A 27794-nucleotide genomic window follows, 5' to 3' on the forward strand; every position below is an offset into this window, starting at 1 on the left:
AAATACCCATCTTCCGGAATTGTCGTACCATATTTGATAGGGTTCAAATATGGTAACACCTACAAGGGTGATTAGAGGTCACCCCAAAAGCCTCTATCCCTCTCGGAAAGACTGGCAAGCTACCGAGAGTATTCCGCCCGCACGGAAGAGCCTGGCAAGCTATCCGTTGTGTATTCAATATGCCAAAACCAGTAACTACAACTGGTCTCATTCACCTGACCCTGAAGGCTTCACCGACATGGCAGCCCTGAGAAGGATGAGAAAGGAGAGGCCGACAAAATCTCAAGGCCGACCTAGGCTGCCACAACGAAGGAAGACAAAAATGATCGTCTGTACTTTCAATGCACGTACACTAGCATTAGATGCATCCATCAAGGACCTGATGGTACAAGCGTGAATGATCAAGTACGACATCACTGGTCTGACCAAGACAAAAAGGCACGAATCTCACCATGCCATTTTCGACACTGGAGAAGAATTGTTCCTCGGAACATGCGATAAAAGAAGTGTTGGAGGCGTCAGTGTCCTTGTCAACACAAACTTGGCCAAGAGCATTGATTCATTGGAATGCCTAACAACCCGAATCGGACTTTTACATTTGAATAGATGTGGCTCACTGCCTGCAGTTTCTATCTTCGTTGTCTACGCACCAACATCTCATTATGATGAAAGAGAAATCGAGAAGTTCTACATGGAGCTAGAGAAGTTCTATAAAGAAGACCACACCTTCTACAAGATCATTGTGGGTGATTTTAATGCCAAGATAGGACCGAGAAGATCAGCTGAAGAACTTCACATCGGGACCCATGGCCTAGAATGGAACGAACAGGGTGAGAGACTGTCTGAGTTCATCATGTCGACCAAGACCATTCATGGTAACTCACAGTTCCGGAAGGCAGAATCTAAACAATGGACATGGGAGTCTCCCAGTGGACGATTCCACAACGAAATAGACCACATCATATTCAATCGACGGTTTTGCCTGACCAATGTCGCTGTTGTCCCAAAATTTCGAACGGGATCGAACCACCGTCTCCTTCGTGCAAAATTCTACTTCACAGAGCAGGGAGAAAGGGCTGCAAAGTTCAAAAAGAGAACTCCCAGAATGACCACCAACTGGGAACTCTTTGGTACTATTGTGGCAACATGGGAAGATGCCATTGTTGACAACATTGACGAGGAATATGATCGACTGGTTCAGCACCTCCACGAATGTGCGAGGAACGCCAAGAGAGAGATAGCCACAAAAAATCGCCTATCTTCGAAAACTCTTGAGCTAATTCGCCAGCGTGGTTTGGCGCATGCCTCAGGCAACCGCAAGCTAACGTCCGAGCTCACAAAGCAGTGCAGAGATGCGATCAAGGAAGACCTCAAAGAGAGAAGAACAGAAGTACTGGTAGATGCGGCAGAAGCCGGGAAAAGTATTCGTAACGCCCGCCTGTCCTTCGCCAACTACAAGACCAAGATGACTGCCCTCTGACGTCCTGATGGATCCATCACATCCTCCAGAAAGGCAATGGAGAAGATTATCCATGACTTCTACTCAAATCTCTTCGATAGCCATGTCCACTTGCCGACATACCAAATTCCACAGGATGGATATGTCGTTCCCAACGTTCTCCCTTCCAAAATCCGACACGCCATTTCGTCGGTAAAGAAACAAACAGCACCCGGCCCAGACAAGGTCAGACCTGAACACCTGAAGAACCTGCCGTCAGTACTCATCAATACACTGGCTCGGCTCTTCATTCACTACCTGTCTGAATGCAAGGTTCCGTCCCAATGGAAAACCAGCAGGACCGTACTACTGTTCAAGAAGGGAGAGATCCATGACATTGGCAACTATCGCCCGATCTGCCTATTGTCTGTCATCTACAAGTTGTTCACTCGAGTCATCCTAAATAGGATTGGCAGAACACTAGATGAAGGACAACCATGCAAGCAAGCAGGGTTCCACAAAGGATTCAGCACCATCGACCATATCCACACAATAACCATGCTCATTGAGGTTTCTCGGGAGTTCAAGATGCCGCTCTGTTTAACGTTCATTGATTTAAAGAAGGCCTTTGATTCTGTTGAGACGGAAGCGGTCATTGAAGCCCTAGCCAATCAGGGCATTCAAGCCCAATACATCAGGATCCTCCGTGAGCTGTACTGCAGATTCACTACCAGGATCTCACCATTCTACAAAGAAGTGATCGTTGATGTCAAGAGAGGGGTGCGGCAGGGTGATACCATTTCACCAAAACTCTTCAGTGCCACCCTCGAGAACATCATGCGACGACTGGAATGGGAAGGAATGGGAGTGAAGATAGATGGTCGGCAACTACACCACCTCCGCTTTGCTGATGACATTGTTTTAATAACACCAAACATCAGCCAAGCGGCACAAATGCTGGCCGACTTTGACCGTGAGTGTGGAAAGGTAGGACTACAGCTGAATCTTACAAAGACAATCTTTATGAGAAACAGCCTCGTTCCTGACGCCCCATTCGTTCTCAATGGAACGACCATCTCCAAATGCAACAGCTATGTGTACCTAGGTCGAGAGGTCAACATGACAAATGACCTGGCACCCGAACTGCGCAGGAGGAAGAGAACGGCTTGGAACGCCTTTAAGAACGTCGAAGAAATAGCTAAGTGGACGAAGAACCTCCGGCTCTGGGCACATCTCTTTGATTCCACTGTTCTTCCTGCATTAACATATGCCTCAGAGACCTGGGCCCTATGCAAACAAGATGAGAACGCCATTCAGGTCTCCCAAAGAAGAATAGAAGGAGCTATGCTTGGAATATCACGTTTCACTCAAATGAGAGAAAGAATCCGGAGTTCTGACATCCGTCGACGATCAAGAATCAGGGACGCTGTCTCATTTGCCAAGGTGTCAAAAATCAGATGGGCTGGTCACGTAATGAGATTTAAAGACGACCACTGGACTAGAGCTGTTACCGACTGGATTCCACGGGATGTCAAAAGACCGCGTGGCCGCCCACCTACCAGATGGTCAGACTTCTTCATCAAGATCATGAACGATCAGTTTGAGGCCCTTCATGTTCCCGGAGCGAACAGATGCCATTGGGCTACACTAGCACGTGACAGGGACAAATGGAGACGTTACTGGCACCCGCTCGAGCAAATCGCCGACTAACGGGAAGTTAAGTGATTAAGTGATTAAGTGAAGGTTTCAGTCATACAGTGTTCCAACATTCATCCCCACACCAGTGTACATTTCCTAGCATCGTTGTCCCCAGTTTCTCCTCCCTTCCCACTCCCTCATTCTGGACACTGTGTTTGTAATACAGATACTGAAAGGCTGTTTGGTTTATCCCTTTACCTACTTTTAGCAGTTCTTATCCAGCACGATCATTTCCAGCTATTACTGTTATCCTGGTCCCTTCTCTGTCTTCTTACCTACTCTCTGCCCCACACACACTTGTGGTTGATTCCCTGCTATAGCAGTTAGGGAAGAAAAAGATATTAAGGGCATCCAGATAGAAAAGGAAGAAGTCAAGCTCTCACTGTTTGCAGATGACATGATATTATACTTAAAGAAACCTAAAACCTCTAGCAAAAAGAACTCCTAGAAACAATAAATTTGTATAGTAGAGTTACAAAACCAATACACAAAAATCCATGCCTTTTTTTATACACGAATATAGAAATACTAAAAAAAATCCCAACTAGCAACTGAAAAAAGCTAGAAAAAAAAACATTACATTGCTAGAGTTTTAACCCCTACTTGTTAATTTTACTTATTTTTCTCCTATCCTTTGAAGGGCAGTGGTTCTCAACCACAAGACCTACGGTCTGGGAAGCTTCAAACCCAGATCATCTTCTTAGATGTTATGAAACCGCAGGCAAATCACTTAAGTACTATGAAGTTCCACTATCTCATCCGCAAAATTGATACAACAAGGCTATTACGGGATAAAGAAGGCGAGAATTCAAGAGGACTATTAAATGTGAGGCATTATACAGTTCTCACCTATTATTAATGTTGCTCAGACCTATTAAACCAGACATAAAGTGACTTGCAGAAGAATACAATGTCCACAAAAAGACTGGCACTACTCATGCTTAAGATATAATAACACTGATTAATAAATTAAAATATCAATTTTTCTCATTAAGCAGAGAACAGTGTTCTAGAATTCTCTCTTCCGAGTTACTGTGCTCAATTATAGCCATAAAACTTTTAACAATAGTATTAAAAATAAAAGAAAGGAAAAAAGACCCAATATTATAATAACAGGAATACTTAAACTCAGGTCGGAAAGACACAGCAGTTTGGACACATGGCTTCAATCCTTAGCATGTGTATGGTCACCCAAGTTCCACCAGGAGCAAGCCCTGAGCACCGATGGGGGTGGCACAAAAACAAAGAAAAAGAAGAAAAATAATTAAACCCTAGGTGTCAAGGAGGGGGCTCCGTGCGGGTGGAATTCCTGCTTTGTGTGCAGGAGTCCCGGCTTCACTCTCCCTTACTACATAATCCTAAAACCAGGGAGTGACCTCCAAGCCCTGAGCTGATAGCACTGTAGCACTGTCCTCCCACTGTTCATCGATTTGCTCGAGCTGGTCCAGTAACATCTCCATTGTGAGACTTGTTGTTACTGTGTTTGGAATATATCGAATATGTCACAGGTAGCTTGCCAGAGAGGGGTGGAGGAATCGAACCCTGCGAGGCCGGCCGGTCCGGTGTGCAAGGCAAATGCCCTATCGCTCTGCTATCGCTCCTGATAGTAACCTCTGAAAAAACACCAGGTGGCACCCAAAAACCAAAAAAGAGGAAAAAAAAAAAAAAACAATGCCTGAATCACCTGTGCCATTAAATTTTATCACTTTAAAAAAAAAAACATGCACTGGCTTGGAGGCCAATCACACATACTAGGGGAAAAGGGGGCTCATATAAAGAAGGGAACACCAAATAAAGCTGTTGGGAGGATCCTCCCAGGATGGGAGAAGCATGCGGAAAGTATAGACTATAGACTAAACATGATTGTCACCCATTGCCTCTTTTGCAAACCACAACACCCAATAAGAGAGACAGAACAAAAGGGAATGCCCTGCCACAGAGGCAGGGTGGAATGGGGGGGATGGGGGGTGGGACGGATACTGGGATCCGTGGTGGTGGAAAATGGGCACCAGTGAAGGGATGGGTATTTGATCACTGTATAATTGAAACCCAAGCACAAAAATGTGTTAAGTCTGCAACTGTACCTCATGATGTCTCATTATTAAAAAAAATTTTAATTAAAAAAAAAATGCACGTGCAAGGCAAACACCCTATCTGCTGTGCTATACTATCACAGATCATAGAAATGTGAGAAACATCTCAAGTCATGTTATGTTGCTTCAATATATTAATACCAAAACGACAGTGATATAAAAGAAATTAGATCCTTTTAATAAAGTTGAAAATTAAAAAAAAAACTTTTAGCAAATCTAAACCCTGACTAAATTAGAACATAACAACAGAATTTATCCTGGAATGAAGAGATAAATTCAAGAATAAGGGTGCAAGAGACTATACAATAGATAAGGCATTGGTCCCACAAGTAGCTAAACTTGCCTCAATCCCGAGCACTGCCTTTGTCCCTGGTACATCCAGTGTGAGCTGAGCACAGCCAACTGTGGCCCCAAAACAAATAAAAAAAAATAGGAAAAAGGTGGTCCCTGAACACAACTGCGTAGCACTGCACGTAGCACTGTCCTCCCATTGTTCATCAATTTGCTCAGCAGGCACCAGTAACGTCTCCATTGTGAGAATTCTTGTTTCTGTTTTTGACATACCGAATACGCCACTGGGAGCTTGCCAGGCTCAGCTGTGTATAACCCAAAAATGATGAAGGAAGAGGAAGAGGAAGGGGGGGTTGGGGAAGAAGGAGGGAGAAAAGAAAAGGAAAAACCTGTGATCAGACAAATAGATGAGAGAAGGTATTTGGGAGATTTGAAAAGATAAAATGCAAAGTAATAAACAGGAAAGATTTACTGCACCCAAGATTTATTACTACATATGCAGATTAAAATTATATATACATATATATACACACACACAGAGAGACTCTTTACCTCTATTTACATATACTACATTCCCACTCACATGCATTAATAACACCTTGTTTTATGTATATACATAGATGTATCTATTTATGCACATTAAATAATAAATACATATGTACATGCATATACACATGCTATGATTCCTTCTAAGAGGCTAATGCACTGGGAACAGATTCTAATAAGCATGAAAAAGCCTAAAGAATTACATTTTTAACTTTAAAAATAAGAAAAGTAATGTAGGAGGTAAATGTTTCACAAACTATCTTTAAGGGGGGGGGGGGGGGAGAATCTTCCCCCAACTAAACAAAAAAAGCACCTTAACAGACCTGATAAATTCGTAAGACCATACTGGTAAAAATACAAAAAAACAACAAAAATCAAAATAATTAGTAAACATTGTTAGTGGCTTCCAACTTGAATACCTGAAGTTGTGGGTACGTCCACAGTAATACTACTATAAGGTGGCGGAGAAGAGTCAGTGTCGAGTGTGCACACTGAAGGAGCAGGCTGCACGGTCTGAGGGGCTGGGTTTGAAGCTGAGGGCTGCTCTGCAGATGACTCTGAATTATCTTCTTCATTGTGAAGCTAAGAGAAAAGAAAAAAAACAATGCGGTTCTGTGATCATTATTAATTTTTAAGTAATTTTTTACTGCATTATTGAGGTCGGAGAGATAGTTTAGAGGGTTGGAGCATCAGGCACCACTGGGCCTGATCAACACTGCATTGCTGGTCCAAACACCTAACCCTTAGGCCCACGTAGCTAGGCTGAGGATGGCCAGGAGTCGTTCCCAGACTCTGGAGTACAGCCAGGAAGGACCCAAAAGAGTATCAATTTATTGAGTGTCATCAGTTTCCAAGACTGTAAATGCTTATAGGTTTTAGGTACACAATGCCATCATTCTATACCCACCACCAAAGTGCCAACTAGCCTCCATTATAGTCCAAAAGGAACCTTACCTCCCACTTTCTATCGCTTTACTTAACCACACTTATGTATATGAGTCTAATGGCTCAATTCCATTGGACACGGTCTAGTCACCTGCAGTTGATGAGTGAGATCATGGGGTATTTTGAAAGATATTTTCCAAGAAAGGGTTCATTTTTTAGCTTAAAATGCTGATGCCAACAAGTACCACCAGTGGCTCATGTGCTAACAGCACAAACTGTGGTACCAACACCAATGTGTTAAAAAAGTAAAATACCATTTTAAAAGAGGAACAAATTTTTGAAAGACCTAAGTCATTGATACCTCTGCCTTCTAGCACAGCGGGTAGGGCGTCTGCCTTGCACGCAGCCAACATGGCCGACCTGAGTTCGATTCCTCCGCCCCTCTGGAGAGCCCAGCAAGCTACCGAGAGTATTCGATATGCCAGACACAGTAACAACAAAGTCTCCAATGGAGACATTACTGGGCCCGCTCGAGCAAATCGATGATCAACGGGAGGGCCTTTACCTTTACCTTTACGTAAGTCATTGAAAGTTTAAATTTGTTATGGGGGCCAGAGCAATAGTACAGTGGGTAGGGTGCTTGCCTTGCATACAGCCTACCTGGATTCAATCCTTGGTATCCCATATGGTTACCTGAGCACCTCCAGGTGTTATTCCTGAGTACAGAGCCAGGAGTAACCCCTGAGCATCACCAGATGTGGCCCAAAACCAAACAAACCAAAAATAAATAAATAAAATTTTTTATAGTTTCTTTATGCTAAAGATTTAAGTTTAAATTGTTCAGAATTGTTAAGACTACAGAGAAATACCTAACAATTGGCAAGGGGTGAGGGGGGTGTCTCCTGTGCCACTGTCTACTGTGTTCCTTTGCCAACCAATTCCAGAATGTGCTCCCAGCAGCTCTGCTACCAACTGGGACCAAGGCTTCAGCATCCCCCCACTCCCTGCCCTCAATTGTGGACCATTATTGGCAGGGTTCAGGGAACCACCTGGGTGTGGGGGGTGGAACCTGGTGTGCAGCATGCAAGGTACGCACTCTACTTGCTGTTCTACCTCAATGGCCCCTCCGCTTCATCTTAACCCTAACCCGAACACCACCCAGGCCAGCAACCTTGAGACCCTGCCTGCTGGCCGGGCTCACCTGAACTTGATTCACAGTTGGCCCCCAACCCCTTACAAACTCGAGCTCTTCGTCACATACCAGATCCTACTGAGCATGGTACCCCAACAGTTACACAGGCCTTCATGAAGTGCCAAACCAAATGGGGAGAACAAAAACTCATTTACAACCACAGATGAAGACACAGCCCGAAAAGACTCCTAATACAACAGAGCTATGCAAATAAAGCAACAGAGCTATGCAAATAAAGGGCCATGTATAGCAATCTTTTATATAGCCATTCATTAGGAATCAATAATACATATGTAGGCAAACTAATCCAAGTTGAATCTAAAGTATCAATACTATTAAAAGTGACTCATAAAGGGGCTGGAGTGATATAGCACAGTGGGTAGGACATTTGCCTTGCATGCAGCCGACCTAGGTTCGATTCCCAGCATCCCATATGGTCCCCTGAGCACCACCAGTAGTAACTCCTGAGTGCAGAGTCTGGAGTAACCCTTGTGCATCACTGGGTGTGACCCAAAAAGACAAAAAAAAAAAAGTGACTCATAAAGATGGTAGAATCATTGATCCATGATGATATCTGAGGAAAAAAAGGGCCTTACTAAAATACTCTAAGGTATTTATTCCTCATTGTTATACAGTGGCAGGAGTCACTCTTGGTCGCAGCATGAGGACTCACAATGGCAAAACTGAGAATCACACCCTCCACGTAGGCGAAGCTGGGATCAACCTACTGCTCCCCGAGAATGCAAGGCAAGCACTCACTACTGAAAAACATTCCCAAGTTCTTAAGACACTTGTCTTAGAGGCACTACAAATTTCCACAACGTTCAATTTTTAACTTTTAATTTATCCCAATTCTTATTAAAAAAAATAAGACACTGAAAATAATCTTTCAAAGGAAAGAGATTATCTGTACACACACAACTCTAAGTGGTATAATGTGTGAAACTAATGTGCCCTTTAGAAGGACAGCAAGCAAACTCTCTCCACATTTCAGGACCTTGGATAAATTTATCCTTTCTGTGCTTCCATATCTCCATTTTTAAGTTTTGAATGTACCCAAAATCCTTAAAGAATTTTAAGATGGCTCTAGGAAAGTATTTGCATAATGCCTAACAAGGAGAATGCATTTAATAAATACTAGATCCAACTCTTTATATATACATTATACTTTATTGTCTGGCATATCGACAATAAAGTATAATGTATATATAGATATGCCAGACACAGTAACAACAAAGTCTCCAATGGAGACGTTACTGGGCCCGCTCGAGCAAATCGATGATCAACGGGAGGGCCTTTACCTTTACCTTTACCTTACTTTATTGTAGGAACTGAAAAATAAATCACATGGTGTTCTCTCAGGCCAGTAAGTAGTTACTCATTCGCCAGAGGTCTTACAACACTGCAATTTGCATGTGTCTTGGTTAAGGAATCACCTAACAAAATTCTTTTGTGAGTTAAGAAATGTATTATTAGAACTCACAAAGCTGGCACAAATGCACCAGAATTTGTTAATAAGACAAAACGTTCCATAATGCTAAGGTTTACATAATAAAATCCACTCAAAGTCAAATTTTAAGATCAAGTAATAATAAAGGGAGGTGTGCGTGAGCACATTTACATTCTTTAAGTAGGCTCTAAATGAGTACCCTCCTGACTAGTAAGTCTACCCCCATGTCACAAATTAGCACCCATTTTTTCATTACAATGTACTCAAAAGAATTAGTCATCTTTGATCATAATTTTAAGAGCAAAATTGTTAGATGAACAATTAAAAGTGCAGATATATATGTTATATGTATATATACACCTGGCACATCAACTAACAATTGAGCAACAATGAACATGTCAAAAATCAACACACTTCCATATTTCTATAAAGACTACAAATACAAATATAATAAAGTATTTTAAGGAAAACCTTCTATGTAACAAAGCAGCTTACCTCTAGTTGTTCACAAGAAACTGTGCTACTCACAACCAATATATTTTTTTAAACCTGTTACAATCTATACAAAATACCTATCAAAAAAAAGAGTAATTACACACAGTTTTACATATGATCTCAAAAGCAAAGCTTTAAAATCAGTAAAACATGCACTAACTCAATTGCACTACCAACACCTACACTTCGACGGACTTAAAATATACAGAACATTTGCTATGTCTCAACAATCAACTCAATAACTCAGTAAATAATCTCTACCCACTGCCCTCTTGGAGAGCCTGGCAAGCTACCGAGAGTATCTCGCCCACAGGGCAAAGCCTGGCAAGCTACCTGTGACGTATTCAATATGCCAAACACAGTAACAATTGTCACAATGGAGACGTTACTGGGCCCGCTCAAGCAAATCGATGAACAACGGGAGAACAGTGACAGTGACAGTGACCCACTGCAAAAGAGAGCTTCCAACTCTATGTGAAACAGAACAATGCAACTCTGGTATCTCTGCAAGCTCATTAAATGGATGCTGCCGCTATGAATTTATCTACTTTGATGGTAGGCTGGGACATTTTGTTTGGGGGCCACACCCAGAGCCTGGGTCAATCGCACTGCTGCAGAGGACACACGCTATTGTAGGAATCAAATCCAGGGCTCCCACAAGCAAACCATGTGCTCCAGGCCCTCTGAGCTATCACCTCTGCTCCTGACTCGTTTTCACTGTTTCGGTTTGATTTGGTTTTAGAGGCCGTGCTCTTGAGGCCAGAGGATGCTTGACCAGTGTGGTCAATGGTTCAATGTGAGAGCTAGCGGATGTCTGCGCTACTCTGGCCCTGCAGTGTCAGGGACTAACTGAACCAGACAGGGGTGCTCAGGGGCCTCCAAGGCTGCACCCAGTAATGCCCAAAGGAAGATCAGGTGGTACCTGATTATAACCAGGGCCAGCCACATATAAGGATGCACCATAACTCTGCACTGTCTCTCCAGCCCACCTGCTTCTTTAAAATAAATACACATTAAGGGCTCAAATCAAAGTAGATTATGACACTTGGGAAAATTTTTCCTTATTCATGCTGTCCATAGTTCAATTGCATATTCTTCAATGTTACCTACACAGGAACAAAGTGGGAGCGGGGGGGGGGGGGGGCGGCAAGAGGGACCTACATGAATACAGTAATGAACCTAGTTCTTTGTCCTACCCACATATTAGCTCAAAACTCATTCCAGCTTATCCCTATTTCAGTCCTCTGAAAAAACTTAGGAATGTACACATATAAACAAATTTATCTTTAATATAGTAATCAGGGGCTGGAGCAATAGTACAGCAGGTAGGGCGTTTGCCTTGCACGCAGTAAACCTGGGTTCAATTCCTCTGTTCCTCCTGCCCGCACAGCAGAGCCTGGCAAGCTCCTCAAGGCATATTCAATATGCCAAAAACAGTGACAACAAGTCTCAGAATGGAGACATTATTGAGCAAACAGATGAACAACAGGAGGACAGTGCAGTACTACAGTGCGTAATCAGGATGGTAAAACCATGCACACTAACCATAAAGAAATAGATCAGAGAACATGGTTTTAAACGTATTTAAATGCATCTGCAAGTAGTCTGTGTACATGCTCCTATAGACTGTTCTTAATGGTAAGAAACACGAGGTGAATCAGAGGTGACACAGAGACCATGGTGGAGGATCCTGGGCGCTCTGGTGGCAGTGGGGGGCAGTAAGCACTAGCACTATGCTATGTTACTGCATTATAATAAAAAATAACTTTATTGAAAAGAAACTAGGGGCCGGAGCAATAGTACAGTGGATAGGGCACTTGTGTGGCCCACAGCCAACCTGCGTTCGATTCCTGTTATCCCATCCGGTCCCCCAAGCCTGCCAGGAGTGATTCCTCAGTGCTGAGTCAGGAGTTACCCCTGAGCACCACTAGGTGTGGCCAAAAACCAAACAAAAGTAAATAAAAACTGTCAGCATTATGATTATCATAATCTATCAAAAACTGTCAGCAATATGACTATTATTATTACTGGAAGTCTAACTTTGCTGTGTATGAATTCTTGTGTTTGTTTTTTAACTTGAATTAGCATGTCTCTTCTACAACAGCCCATTATTCTCTATTAAGGTGATAAAATATTAATGAATAAAATATTAATGAATAACTGGAAGCTGAGATTTTGATAAGGCAGGGAACTCACTGTCTTCTCCGTGAATGTTTTCTAAAAGTACCAAGATGAGAATATATTGATGTACTAAAAAGTATTGTACAATGAGCTGTGCTCTGAATAATGAGTTAGCCATAATTTTTGTCCCTTTTTTGAGGGGGAGGGGAGGTGCAGAGGGGGTGCTCCCAAGCAGTGCTCTGGAGGTCCCCACCAGTGACACCAGTTCAATTCCAGGGCCCGAGGATGCAATGCTGCTTGGTCCCTGTGGTATCAGGAATTACCCCGGCCATGCTGGCTGTACTGGGGACCTCCGGGATCACACCTGGTAGTGCTCAGGGGCCTTCAAGCTGTGCCTGGCAATGCTTGGGGGACTATGTGGTACCCAGAATTGAGTTTAGAGGAGGCACACACTAAGCATGTGTCATAACCACTGTGCCATCTCCCAACACCACCTTCTCTTCCTTTGCTCTTCTGGTTGAACTTGGGAACAGTCTGGAACTATAAGAGAAAAGATGTCATATAAAATTTTGTAAAGTTTTATAAAAGGAGGCTGGAGCAATAGCACAGCGGTGTAGGGCGTTTGCCTTGCACGCAGCCAACATGGCCGACCCGAGTTTGATTCCTCCGCCCCTCTCGGAGAGCCTGGCAAGCTCCTGAGAGTATCTCGCCCGCATGGCAAAGCTGGCAAGCTACCCATGACGTATTCGATATGTCAAGCACAGTAACAACAAGTCTCAAAAAATGGAGGATGTTACTGGGCCCACTCGAGCAAATTTATAAAAGGAACAACATGGGTATTCAAGTTGGTTAAAGGTGACTAAAAACTTGATAGTCTGCATTCTACCGTATTCTATCTATACTGTCTATTCAGAGCCAAAGGCTGAAACTGAGAAAAGCTAATAGTTGCCATAAATAAATAGATTTTAGTTCAACAAAAGAATGTTTTAGCTTTTTAATTAAAGCGCTTAAATTATTAGAGCACTAATCTCTCATTGGGGCAACAAGTACTTGCAGGCAGAATCTGGATGATTTCCTGGCAAAAACAGCTGTATAATTATAATAATCATACACCCATCCCCCCCACCCCACCCCACCATCAGCAGTGCTATTTTCTATGCCTGCTTTGTCTAGAACCATTCAGTTTAGTATTTATTCCATTGCTTTCATTCCCTCCCCACCACTCCCGGGCAAAGAAAAAAAAACAACCCTGTGTGGTCAACCTACATATAATGTCACAGTATAAAACTGAAACAGTTGAAAAGGAGTGTTTTTAATTCTAAGATATAATGAGACCAGTGAAAAAAATTTAAAAAACAAAAACAATCTATAGTTGTTTCTATCATTCCCTTTATGATAGACAGAAAGGAAGATTAGGGTTGGAGTAACTACAGTAGAGAGACAGAATAAAGCTACTTCTTTTAGAAAATGAGTATACTTATCTAAACAGTAGCTAACTGGTCCTGGCAATCTTGCAGCTAGCCCAAGTGTTCTTAAACTAATGATGTTCAACTGTTTTTCACCTGCAGAACACCACCATCCATGGACCAGTAGCAGACCAATGAGGTAGACCAGTTGTTTTTAACCTTTTAATGCCTGCTAAATAGCAACAATTCAAGGAGTAGCAGTTGGAACTCACTGTTCTAAACCAATGGCTAACTGAGTAGAAACCCACAACACAATCCTGCTTGGCAAATGAACAGTAAAATTTCCTACAGGTGAAACTTAATCACAACAATCAACCTCCTGCTGCACATATTACATCATGAAGCAAACTGACAAAACCTTTATTTTAGCTTTTCCCCCCAAATTTTTCCCTAAACCTTTACCATATCCTGAATACTTTTTCCATTAATGTGATCTGGACTAAAATAAAACAGTATTACAAGCAATCCATTTTAAAAGCATGTTTGGTTTATTTTACAATACAATTAAGGCAAATTCTATTAATATAATATGAATCTTTTCTGCAGCAGGAAAGATTATTTCATATCTATCCAATGCTCCATCATCTAAACACGATTACAAAATAAGTGGAATCACATACTATATCAAAGTATCTTTTAACTAAAATATCTTTTCAACAAAAAAGGAGTTTTAATTTTTAAAACTGTTATTGTCTGCTTACAATGTTATCAATCAGCAATATAGTAAATTCAGTAAAACTGAATTTTTTAAATATAAGCAATGCTGGTTAATAAACAGGGCAATAAAACTTTTTGAAAGAATATATAAGAAACAACAGACTTTCAGGGAAGGTGAGACTTTATTATTCTGCGCTATTTACATTTTTCATTCTAAGCATAAATTAACTTGAAGATTATATTTTATAAATAAAAAATGTAAAAAGTAAAACCTGTAATTTTTGGTTTGACATGTTTCAAAAGCAAAATTGCTCAGCTAAATTCTATGCTGTCTGATTAAATGTTTTCTGCAACATAAAATAACCTGTAATTTCATTACAATAGATTTCCTGAATTTACACATATGAATTTTCTGTTAAAAATGATGTAATACTGAATTGTAATCAAAGAGATAATAAATCTGAAAAATGCGCATGACAAATTATCTCTTAAGGAAAAAGTAAGTATGATTAATCATAATACAGCAAAGAGTTGGTAGAAGATAAAAGTAGCATATATTTGCAAACTATACCATTTTTCTGAACTTTATAACTGCATATTCATTCAATTTCAAAAAAACGAGAGTAAACATAATTCCATTTGAAACAGTTGTCTTGTGCCAGAGAGACAGAGCATCACTGAGATCCCTGCACCACAGCATGTAACCCAAGAGGACCTTAAGCGCTGAACCACAACCAGGGTGGCCTAATATCTCTTGATCTCCCAGAACACCATCCCCAGAAAGTTTCTCAGTTGTACATGTACAATTCTCCTCCCATACCAGAATGCCTAACTGACACCTACACCTATCTTAGTTAATAACCAAGTTCTCAGAAAAGTCCTTCTGATCTTCAAATAAAGGTATGGCCTCTCTGACCAGCACCCTGTTGTTCCCAGTGCTTATCACAATAGCAATTATGGATGTAATCACTGATTTGCAATAGTTTCCCAGCCAAGAAAGGCGCTTTGAAAAGGTGGAAGTTATGTCTGTCTTGCTTAACACTGTGAAAAATAACAAGCTCCAACTTTTTATTTCAAGGATGAATAAAGTTAAAAGAAAACACATTATACATCACCAATCACAATAGTACAAAAAAGAAAAGTCTTGAAAAGGATAACCTTGCTAGCAAAAATACTTCCAAGTCTCTGGAAGCTAGACATTACTTAAGTTAATGAAAAGGGAAAGATTTACAGATTATTTAAATCCAAAGAACTCTGAGAAACAAAGTCAAAAGAAGGTTCTATAAAAAGTTCTATCTTCAAAAGAATTTAACTTTTTACAGAACTATGATGTAAATATTCTAGACATAATATTCTCCCTCTGAATACAAAGTTCTCTGTGACACACTCCTTAATTATGTTTAGTTTTCTGGTTAAATGACAACTGCTGACCAGTCTTATACTGTTAATAAAATATTAACAGATAATCATTTCAAAACTTTGCTTACTCAGATATTACTCAAGAAAAATACTTGTAAGAGTAACTTAAAATTATGCATTTTCATCAATAGGTCACTATGATCTTAACACAGGTTAACAGCTTACTGATCTCATAGTCTTCAAGAAAAAAAAAAGGAAAGGAAAATAACAGAAAAAAAATTAAGTGTCAGTTCACAATGTCTCATTTTTTTCATTAATTTGGTCTTCAGGCACTGCTCTCTGCCAGGCTCTACTTATTTTCAAAGTCTTCTAACAAGTCAATTTGCATAAATTTAGCATGAAAAGAACTTTACTGCATACATCAAATCTCTATTTCACAAGGGGTGAACACCCTGGTGTGGAGCGCTTACTCCTCACTCTGTGTTCAGGGATCACTCTGGGTCGGGGTCAGGGTCCAAAAGCAGTGCTGGGGATTTGAAACCAGGTCAGCTACATGCAAAGCAAGGGCCTCAACCACTATATTATCTCTAAAGCCCATGTCAGATTTTAACTATGTTATTTTTTTTTAATGGGGGGAAGGTATTTTATTGAACCTAACAAACAAAAGCATACTGTAGAAATTTAAAATATTAGTAGGGGGTGAGCTGGAGCGATAGCACAGCGGTAGGGCATTTGCCTTGCACGCAGCCAACATGGTCGACCTGAATTCGATTCCTCCACCCCTCTCGGTGAGCCCAGCAAGCTACCGAGAGTATCTCACCCGCACGGCAAAGCCTGGAAAGCTACCTGTGGCGTATTCAATATGCCAAACACAGTAACAAGTCTCACAATGTTACTGGGCCCTCTCAAGCAAATCGATGAACAAGGGGAGGACAGTAACAGTGACAGTAGGGGGTACGGCCAGCAGGTCAACCTGTACCTGTGAGGCGAGTGCATCAGCAGCCTGATGTTGCTGCCTTCAGGCTTCCTGATACCCCCAAATTGCCACTGTGTCTTTGGCCAGACCCAATAATTTGGGGCCAAATTTACCAAGAATTTAAATGGCCAAAAGTTAGATATGTGGGAGCCATTCCCACAAACCACGTCCAGCTCAGCTATACAAGCTTATTTATTGGCCTTATTTCAGAGACCCATAAATCTCAAAAGAGATCAAAAGCCACTGTTAATCTTGGACCCGCTCACGGCTGAATGGACCAGGGTAAATCGGAGGGGGGCAGGTTGGCCAGGTGCACCCAAGCAGAGTCACTTACATCCACAATCCAAAATCACCTCCATATCCCCAGCTGGACTGCACCATCTCACTACGGACCTCATCAAGATGGGGGGGTAGGGGGTGGGAGGGATAATGGGATCCATGGGGGTGGAAAATGGGCACTGGTGGAGGGATGGGTACTTGATCATTGTATAACTGAAACCCAAGCACAAAAATTTTTAAGTCTACAGCTGTACCTCATGGTGTTTCACTAAAAAGATATAATCTGCTGAAAATTCAGGTAATGCGGGTTTTGTGACTGAAATCTCCAGGCTTTCTTTGAGCAGGGATGGGCTACCTCCCCCCAATTCCCAATTCTCTTGGAAGCACTGGAAGTCACATCCACACCCCAAAGCAGTCACTCAATTGAAAAGCTACTTCAGCCTTACCATCCCAATAAAAATACCGAAGGCCCTGAACAAACACCATGGCTTCTTGGTACTTGTTTTGCAAACCATAATGGACAAAAGGAAAAAGAGAGAGAGAAAGAAGGAAAGTGCCTTCCATAGAGGAAGGTTGGGGGTGAGGGGGTAGGGGCTGGAGGACGGTAGTAGGAAATGGGACATTGGTGGTGGGACATGTACACTGATGGAGGGATGGGTGCTGGATCATTATATGACTGAAACACAATTATAAACAGCTTTGTAATGGTCTATCTCATGGATACTGAATTAAAAAAATTAAAAAATAAAAAAAGTAATGTGGAGGTCATGCCCAATTCAATCAGCTTAATCCATGGCTGAATAAACAGCAGTAGTCCTACATTAAAATATATATATGTTAGTAAAAAGAAAATATTCCTAATAGGGGCTGGAGCATAGCAGGTAGGGCATTTGCCTTGCATGTGGCCAACCCGGGTTCGATTCCCAGCATTCCCAGGTCCCCTGAGTACCGCCAGGAATGATTCCTGAGTGCAGAGCCGATTTGTCTGCTAAGGCTAAAGATGTGCAGGAGCCAACAATTCTAATCCTAGATGTCAACATCATGAGAAGCCTGACGTTCCCACAGAGAAAAACACATAGATGCTCGTATCACTGACTATATTAGACTGCAAACAACTATCAAGTCAATAAGAAATAGATAAATATTATTCCATGATTATAGGACTTATAATTTAAAACTAATTAATTATAACTATATGAATCACCATGGATAAATCTTTAAAACATATAGGGCCCAGAGAGATAGTACAGCAGGTAGGACATCTACCATGTTCACGGGCAATGCAGGTTCAATCCCTGGAGTCCCACATCGTCGCCTGAGCACCGCCAAGAGTGATTCCTGAGTGCAAAGCCAGGAAAAGCCCATGAACACTTCCATGTGACCCAAAAATAACAACAACAACAAGCATGCTAAAAAAGGCAAGCTGAAAAACAAGAACTATTTTAACAGATACATTTTAATATAACCTAAAAAATTAAAGTATTATATGGACACATACATTTGTAGTAAAAATATTCAAAAAGAAACAAAAGAGAAAAGCAATGGGAGAAGACAACATGGTTAGCAATGAATCCTCTTTTCAACACAGAACCACTGCTAAGTAGAAAAAAGTGGAGCTGGAGTGAGAGTACAGCAGGGAGGGTGCTTGCCTGGATCACCCAGATGTGGGTTCAATCCCTGGCACTCCACACGATTCCCTGAGCACCACCAGGAGTGATCCCTGAGCACAGAGCCAGGAGTAAGCCGTGAGCACTGCCAGGTGAGACCCAAAATAAAGAATAGCTGATGAAGAGCAAATACTGTTACACCCCAAACAAGAAGAAAAAAATAAGGAAATGGGGAATGGTGAAAGAAGTAAACATAATACTCGCTGCATCCAGGAAACGGGGAAAGATGACACAAGTAATAACAACACTCACTTCATCCCTCATTGCAGGGACTTAATCTCTAGCCTCTGAAATTGACAATTACTCCAATTTCTTTATCTTTTGTTTCATTGTACAGGGTATCAAACCCAGACCATCACACATAGTGGGCATGAGCTCTTCCAACTGAGCTACATCCCAAGCCCCCCCACCTCCAATTTCTTACTAGTTTTTACCATGTCTTCATTTTAGTAAGATAACTGCAAGCACTCTCCTCCCGTTGTTCATTGATTTGCTCGAGCAGGCCCAGTAACATCTTCATTGTGAGACTTGTTGTTACTGTGTCTGCCATATCGAATACATCCAGGGAGCTTGCCAGGCTTTGCCATGAGGGCGAGATACTCTCGGTAGCTTGCTGGGCTCTCTGAGAGGGGCGGTGGAATCAAATCCAGGTCAGCTGGGTCAGCCACCTGAAAGGCAAACGCCCTACCTCTGTGCTATCACTCCAGCCCAGTAAGATAACAAAGATCCTAATAGTTCTACAGTAAAGAGAAATATATCAGACTCCTTGAGTTAGACGTCTTAGTTTTCTACAGCCATTTCTCCCCCAACTGTTATAGTCAAACAAAACCATATTTCATATATTTATTATTAAACAGTATAAATGGTTATCTCATTTTCTCATAGCATTATTCCTATTTATAGCACAAAGGAAAGAATATTCATTAAATGTTAACGTAATTTCTTTCTTCTGCTTGATAAGATTTGGCAGCTCAGACTGCCTCTTTCTTTGTACTCACACAGCATGGCTTTGTTTTTTAAAGTATGTTGGGTCAGAGAGATAATACAGTGGATAAGCCACTTGCCTTGGATATGGCCAACCCAGGTTAGCTCCCAAGCACCTCGAATGATCCCCAAGCAACCACCAGGAGTGACTCCTGAGCACACAGCCAAAAGGAAGCCCTGAGCACTATCAGGAATGGTAAAAACAATGACAAGAAGAAAGTATGTCACTTTTTATAAAAATATTAACACAAAGCACCTTTAGCCTACACCTAATTTTTAAAACTATACCAGTAGTGGGCACTGGTGAAGGGACTGGTGCTGGAGCATTTGTAACCTTGTAATTCATGGTGATTCAATTTAAAAAAAAAAGTAAAGAAAAAACTACACCCAAATAAAGCTATTCACCTCATGTTAAAATAAGTGAAGCACTCAAAGTTAATGCTCATCCAAAAAGTAAACATAATGAACCAACAGATATTTTAAAATAACATTTAATGAAATAAGGAAATGCTCAGAGGCTAACATTAAAGCAGCAAATATATATGTATGCATGTCATAATATCCCAATTTTATGTATGTCCATATATATTTGGTTTGAGGCCACAAGTGGCTCTGCTCAGGGCTTACACCTGACTCTGTGCTCAAGGACCACTCCTGGAGGTGCTTGGGGGTTATGTGGTGCCTCTGATTAAGCTGGGGTCAGTCATGTGCATGGCAAGCACCTTAACCCTTGCACTATCTTTCTGACATCATTATTCCTATTTATGTAAAGACAAAATAGGGGCTGAAAAGGGGACAACAGGTATGGCATTTGTCTTGCATGTGACTCAGTTTTGATTCCTGATAACCCTTATGGTTCCCTGAGCACTCCAGGAGTGACTCCTGAGTGCAGAGCCACAAGTAAGCCCTGGGCATTACCGGGTATGGCCCCAAAACAAAACAAAACTTTTAAGAATAAAAGACAAAATAATGTCAGCTTAACATAACTATTTTCTTAGGAATTTTTTAAAAATTGAATGCAGGAACCATGCTTTATAATAGTAACAGTTTCAAGCATATAATGACCCAACTCCCCCCACCACCAAAGTGCCAGCACCCCACTACCAAGTCAAAACGTTAAAATGATTATTAACATGCAAAATCGACAGCACAAAGCCTGCAATTGGGATTCTTTTGGTTTCTGCTTTCTACTTTTCTGGTTATTTCCAAGTTCTCTGGAAGGGAAAAAAAAGAGAAAAATACATTTTTGTTCTTAATATAAGATAGATTCCTTTATGCAAACAGAATAAACTACTATAAACTAGAAAACTGCCACTTATAAAATTTCATCACGACACTAAAAAAAAAAAAATCAGTCCACATTCATTTCATAATCTTTTATGTGCTGCCAGGGTAGTTACTCATTAACCTTTACAACCATCATCACCTCCACAAAAGAAAAAAAAATTAAGTTGAGTATATAAAGCCAGATAAGTTCATGTTTGGATTTTCCATCAATCAGTTAACAATATAAATAAAGAATATGTACATGTGCCCATTCGAGTGTGATTCACTTCTAATCAAAGCCATTTTAGAGGTCAAAATTATCCAAAAGGCTTTTTCTATGTGTCTTACCCATATACTACAAAAGTCTTTGTGGTGCCCTTTTGCAGAAACTAACTGTGAATCACAATACATGTTGTCTGCATAGTTGAAAGCCATGCTGTTTTCTGTGATACAATCTGTTTCTCTGAACTCTAGTCTTCAGGACGTACACTATCACTGTGAGCAACACACCCCAGTGGCAGAATCACTTTATCCAACAGCCCAGTTTACAAAGATCTCTTTCCCCAAACTTTCCACAAATAACTCAGTTATTTCCAGCACTAGAGAGAGACCTATTGGCTGGATAAGAGTGGCCCATGGGCCCTGGCCCCCTGAGCATTTTCTGGGAGGCCCCTAAAAGTGAAATTAAAAGAACAGATGCTTTAGTTCCAACATTCTCCTCTCCCCCCACACCCCCCCCCCCACCCACCCTGCACCTTCCCACCATGGAACTCTGCAAAATTTCTTCATAGAGGAAAACAGGTTTTTAAGCAAAAACTTCAATTCCTCTCCCCTGCATCTCTAAATTTAGCATTATGGCATCCATCCTAATTTATATTCTTTGCTCCTAAATGCCAGAAAACTGTACAGAGAAAATCCTGCCTCCCAGACTTCTTTCTTTAAATTATGTCTCTCCTTCCTGTTCTCCACATCTCTACCCACATAAATATTCTATTCATACCACACTTTAAAAAGAAGAAACCTGCCCCTCCAGCTAAAAATAATTTTTTCTTGTGCTTTTTGAACTAATTCCATCTCTCTCCTTCAGTCACAAACATCCTAGAAGTAAAAATAAAGGATATCTATCTATTGTCACTCATACATTTCTAATAAACATTTCCTCCCCAATCCATTACCATCTGGCTTTCTTTCAAACAGCTCTCCTGCAAGAGCACTGACCTTTTAATTATTAAAAATCAAAAGATTTTTTTTGTTCTCATCCTACCAAAAATCTTTCATACATTTAACTAATTGATTATACTTCTACCTAGTTTATCTTTGATATCGAGAAACTATTCCCGTATGGTTTCCCTCCTACATTTGACTATTCATTCTGTTTCTTTTGCAGAGGTCCCCATTTTACTTCACCAACTTTATTTTGCAGTGTCAGAGATAAAACTCAGGGCCTCACACAAGCCAGGCAAACATTCTACCACTACCTTCCCCAAACACACTCTCTATTAATGTGAGTTTTAGCTAAAACTGAATCCAAAACATATGTCTACCATCCTGATACATAGATCAAAGGAAGCTGATTGGTGTATATAATTGGCCTGATTTAATTTAATTTGTAAGATACAAGGCGAGTGATCTTAGAAATATTAATGAAGTTATTATAATAAGCACTCGCTTGTCATTTAAAATTTCTACCAGAAATTCTCTTATTTGATTTCACACTGAGTTTCTGTTTGCAGGGCCACACAGTACACAGGGATTACTCTAGATGCTGTGCTCAGGGATCACTTCTGATGGTGTTCACAAGTCCCCATGCTGTGCCGGGGATCAAATTCCGGTGACCACATGCAACACAAGTGCCCAAGTCCCTGTACTATCTCTTTAGACCCTAATTTCAAATTCTCTTATGTAGTTTCAATACTTCATAAGTAGTGTCAAGCTAGAAAAGAAGATAGCCCGATGCCAGAAAGTCTAAATTAGGATATGTATCTACTACCTCCTGGCTGCAACAGGAACGTGAAGAGAATATATTTGCATATTCTCTCACAGGAAAATCAGATCACCAAGACCTGCAAGGGGTATGCCTTATATACCAACTTTCTTCAGAGAAAATTTCATCTTCCCTCAGGAAGCACAGAGAAATTAAGAACTGAATCCTCAAACAAAACTAAATCTTTCATAATATCAATTACTAAGACAGGCTGTTGTGATGATTCATCCAGGAAGCATAGCAAATGCCAAGATGGCATCACAGACACAGTTAAAAGGCTGATCCATTTAAGTATTATATGCCAAAGCAAACCCTCAAAAGTTGGTCAATAAATCTAAATACCGAATCTGAGTCATTTCATATCAGAAGTGCCTTTCCCTCTCTCCCTCCCTCTCTCGTCTCATCAAGTCAGCAGTATCATGAACCAAAGAAGTGGCTTAACTAGTAAAGCACATGCCTTCCCTGTCAGAGGACCCAGGTTAAATTTCCGGTACCACATACCCCACCACCTGATCTAGCCTGCCTTGGAGGCACTCAAGCACTAATGGGAATGGCCCCCACAAAAATGGGAAAAAATAATTAATCGTGTGTACCTATATGATCATATTTCTTTAGATCTATACAAATAATACTTATTCCCATGTTATTGATCGCTCTGATGCCTTATTTCTAAAAGCATCTATACAAAAACAAGTATACTAAAGTTTTCCCAAAAAATATGTATGTATATATGTGTATATATACACATATATACACACCACACATAAATTCTATAACCTCATCAATTTGCCCTAGGAGCAAAGATGTATAAGATGATCATAACTTAGGCCTTTAAAACAAGAGTAAAATACTATCTGAAGAGAAGCTGAGTGGGTAATTCCCTAAAGTACTCAAATTAGAATTGTCAACAAACTTAAGCACACACAATAAAACAAACACATTACCAAAACAAACACATTACATGAAACAGTTCTGGAGATAATCTAATTGTATGGAAACTCCAAAACACGTACAGAAGGTGCTTACGGAGCCCAGGAGATAGCTTGGTGGTCAGGCGCACGTGTGGGGACCTGAGTTCCATCCCCAACACTGCATGGATCCCCAAGAATCCCCTGGGATAACCCTGGGGACCCTCAGCACCCCTTGGCCCAACAGCACCTCATCACAAGGCCTGAGCACAGAACTACCCACCCTCTTGGTCAAGGATCATCATAAGGAGGCCCCCAGACTCCCTAAGCACTATTTGTAAACCCCTCGAAAAACAAAATAAACAATAAACAAAACAAGAACAGAAGTTGATTGTTACACAGGAGCTTTTGGGGTCAGTTAGCAGAGTGTGTTTAGTTGCAAATGAGGAGCCCCAGGATGTGCCTCCAGGTCACCGGTGACAAGGTCATGGGAGGGGGGCACAGTGGAGAGTCAGAAAGTACCCTCAGACTGGGGGTACTCTGCTTCCAGTGCTGGGGGACTGACTCCCAGAAATCCTGCAAGCAACACATGCACTCAGCCAGCCTGTTGAGTAATCTAAATTTACTTGCTGAAAGATTTGAACATTGCTTCAAAGAGAAACCTTTGGCATAACGGTAACACTGATAAAGATTTAAAAGCATTTTATAAAGCAATTTTGCTTTTAATAGGTCACTGAGAACACTGTACAGGAATATACTAGATACAAGTAATAAAATCAACAAATTACTGGCTCAAATAATTCTAAGTCCATCCTCAATTTGTCTCAATGGATAAGAAACGGAAACATACCAATGAAGAACACATAGACATTGGAGGCATTCTCAGCCTTAGATGCTGGCCCGCCTCCCAACCCCAGATGGAGAATGTCTTCCTTTTACTTTGGTACATACTCCATCCGGGAGACTGGTTGGCATTTCCATCTGAGATGTGTGCTCACAGCATTCTTCCCTCTGGAGACACCTGTGCTCTTTTCCCAGACCCCCTCACTCTCCCACACTAGTGTTTCTCTCAATAAATTAATTCACTTTTAAAATGAGGGGGAGGGATTGGATCAAAGTCTCTAGATTAAAATCTAGACTCTAACATTTATTACCTCTGTGATTTACCTGGACTTCATCTTTATTTTCTGATAGCATTTTTTTTAAAGTTAAAAAATTCAAACTGGAATACTATCTGGTACTGTAAAAACCTAGCACTGTAGCACTGTCCTTCCGTTGTTCATGGATTTGCTCGAGCAAGCACCAGTAAGGTCTCCATTGTGAGACTTGTTACTGTTTTTGGCATATCAAATACACCAGGCTCTGCCCTGCCAGCGGGATACTGTCAGTAGCTTGCTGGGCTCTCCAAGAGGGATGGAGGAATCGAACCCAGGTTGGCCACATGCAGGGCAAATGCCCTACTCACTGTGCTATCTCTCCGGCCCGTGAAGACCTAGTAAGTATTAATATAGAAAACAAAATTACGTTACATATTTAATCTATTTCAGTTCTGACAACAACCAACCTGGTGTCACCCTTTTACAGATATTGGAATCAATTTTCAACAGAACTGATATACCCAGTTACGGATAAAGCTTAGGTTCAGGCCCAGATTTTACTGTCTCTAAAATCAGGTTTTATTGCAATATGCCACCAATAAAAATTCACAGGTAGCAACTAACAACCTTCCACAAAGTGCCTTCATGAGCACCTATAGTGCTGATTTGAGTAGTCACACATACACTCTTACACACACACACACACACACACACATTTTAGTCCATTACTTCTCTTCAAAGCCACCATCCTAGTCCGAATCAATATTCTCCTTACCTAAACTCACTAGTTTAAACTCACCATTGCTTCTGAACTAAATGACAATGCTACTTCATGAAAAGACTGACTCAACAGGATGTGACACAACATTAAAGTATACCATCAACAAGTCAAGAACACACAAACCCAGCTTATAAAATATAATTAGACATAGAATAAATTTAAAGAAGAAAATTTAAGATTTTTTGGGAGGGTGAGGGAAATACTAGGAAGAAAGTTAATGTGGGCAGTAAAAAAAAGTCTCCAGAAATCTACAGTTGGCTCTAGAATCAGCACAGTAACTAGTAACATAGGTCCTCAAAAGGCCAATCAGTTCCGGTGAGACCAAGTATAAACATGGGAGAAGTTATAAAAACACCACCACATTAAAGGAAACAAGGATGTAGCAGGAAGTTAAAACCTAAAGAAGCAACCTGCACAAAAGTGTCCTTCTCTTTCATTTTTTTCTGTTTTTCAGCTTTGTTCAGAGTCAGAACCTCGGCTAGAAGGCTGTGGCTTGGGCTGCTTAAACTCTCAACAGAAATCTACCATGGAGCAAGAGAAAGCACATAACAGGGTACAGGCAGTCTAGAGGAAAGAGGCCAGGCAGGGGTGAAGCTCAGAGGCAGAGTGCCTGCTTTACCTGTAAGAGTCCTGAGTTTGATCTCTGGCACCGCAAAAGAGGAGGAAGAGAGAACTAAACTTCCGACCACAATTCCGGAGATTGGGCCTCAAATATATTAGCCAAGACTAAAAGAATTAAGCTGAGATGTGACCACAGCAAAGGACAATACAACAAAGAGCACTTACAAGCTGGAGCGATAGCACAGTGGGTAGGGCGTTCGCCTTACAAGCGGCCAACATGGCCGACCCGAGTTCGATTCCTCCGCCCCTCTCGGAGAGCCTGGCAAGCTACCGAGAGTATTTGATATGCCAGACACAGTAACAACAAAGTCTCCAATGGAGACGTTACTGGGCCCGCTCGAGCAAATCGACGATCAACGGGAGGGCCTTTACCTTTACCTTACCTTACAAGCTACAACTGAGCTGACTACCTCTAAAACAAAATATTGACATTCTCCAGAGCTCCATAACAAGACAATCAAGATGACCTAGGGTAAAATCTAAAATTACTAGAATACTGGGGAGAGAGGTCATAAGAGAAAAGGCAATAATTTGATGTCAACAGCAAGAAGATTAAGATTAGAGATAAAAGGATTTTAAAGCAGCTGTTACAACTATGTTCCAGGATGTTTAAAAAAAAAAGGAACTGACATCAATGAAAAGACAGGGTCATCTCAGCAGGTAAACAGGAAACAAACAAATAACAAGAAGTACCAAATAAAAACTTCAGAATAAAAAAATTATAAACACGAAGAAAAAATTTCACTGAGTGAACTCCACAGAACAGTGAAGATAACTAAAAAGAATCTGTGAACTTTGATAAAATTATCTATTAAAAAATGAATGAACACAGGGCATTAAAGCGTATAAGAAATCTTAAAAACGTAAATATGAATGGGGCCAGAAAGATAGTACAGTGAGTGAGGTTGACCCAAATTGGATTCCCAATACCGCATAAAATCCCAGAGCACACCAGGAGTGATCTCTCAGTGCAGAGTCAGGAATAAGTCCTGAGAGCCACGGGTATGATCCAAAATCCAAAAATATATGCAATAAAGTAATATACATTCTGTTCAAGTGTCCATAATACATCAACAAGATATGAAGTGGGACTATAAATCTCAATAAATTCAAATGGAATAATATCATTGTTGGTTGGAAAGAATTACATTTTTTTAACATCTAGGAATCTAGGATAAGCCCAACAGGAATTAAACATACTTCTAAATCATGTACAGCTTAAGTGAGAAATCAGAAACCATCTAAATGAGTAACAAAAATACCACACATCAAAATCTGAAGGGGCTGGAGTGATAGCACAGTGGGTAGGGCGTTTGCCTTGCACACAGCTGACAATTCCCAGCACCCCGTTACCCAAGCACTGCCGGGGTAATTCGTGAGTGCATGAGCCAGGAGTGACCCCTATGCAAAGACGGGTGTGAACCCCCCCAAAAAACTGAAGGTCATAGCAAAAGCACTGTTAGAGGAAAACATTTAATGCTTATAGGAGAAAAGGGGAGGGGGGGGAGTTTGGAATCAATGACCCCAAATACACCATTAG

General features: G+C 41.0%; 1 protein-coding gene and 1 pseudogene across 1 annotated transcript in view; one reads left to right on the forward strand and one right to left on the reverse strand.

The window, feature by feature from the left end:
• NDFIP2 (Nedd4 family interacting protein 2) overlaps positions 1-27794 on the reverse strand; it is a 65962-nt gene that overhangs the window by 23401 nt on the left and 14767 nt on the right. Inside the window, exon 2 of the mRNA XM_056109905.1 lies at positions 6486-6648. Within this exon, the coding sequence (XP_055965880.1) occupies positions 6486-6648 (163 nt within the window). The remainder of the gene's footprint in view (positions 1-6485; positions 6649-27794) is intronic.
• LOC130019266 (uncharacterized) lies at positions 323-3163 on the forward strand (annotated as a pseudogene).

This window comes from Sorex fumeus, unplaced genomic scaffold (assembly GCF_029834395.1).
Source record: "Sorex fumeus unplaced genomic scaffold, SorFum_2.1 ptg000008l, whole genome shotgun sequence".
In the NCBI taxonomy this organism is placed as follows: domain Eukaryota; kingdom Metazoa; phylum Chordata; class Mammalia; order Eulipotyphla; family Soricidae; genus Sorex; species Sorex fumeus.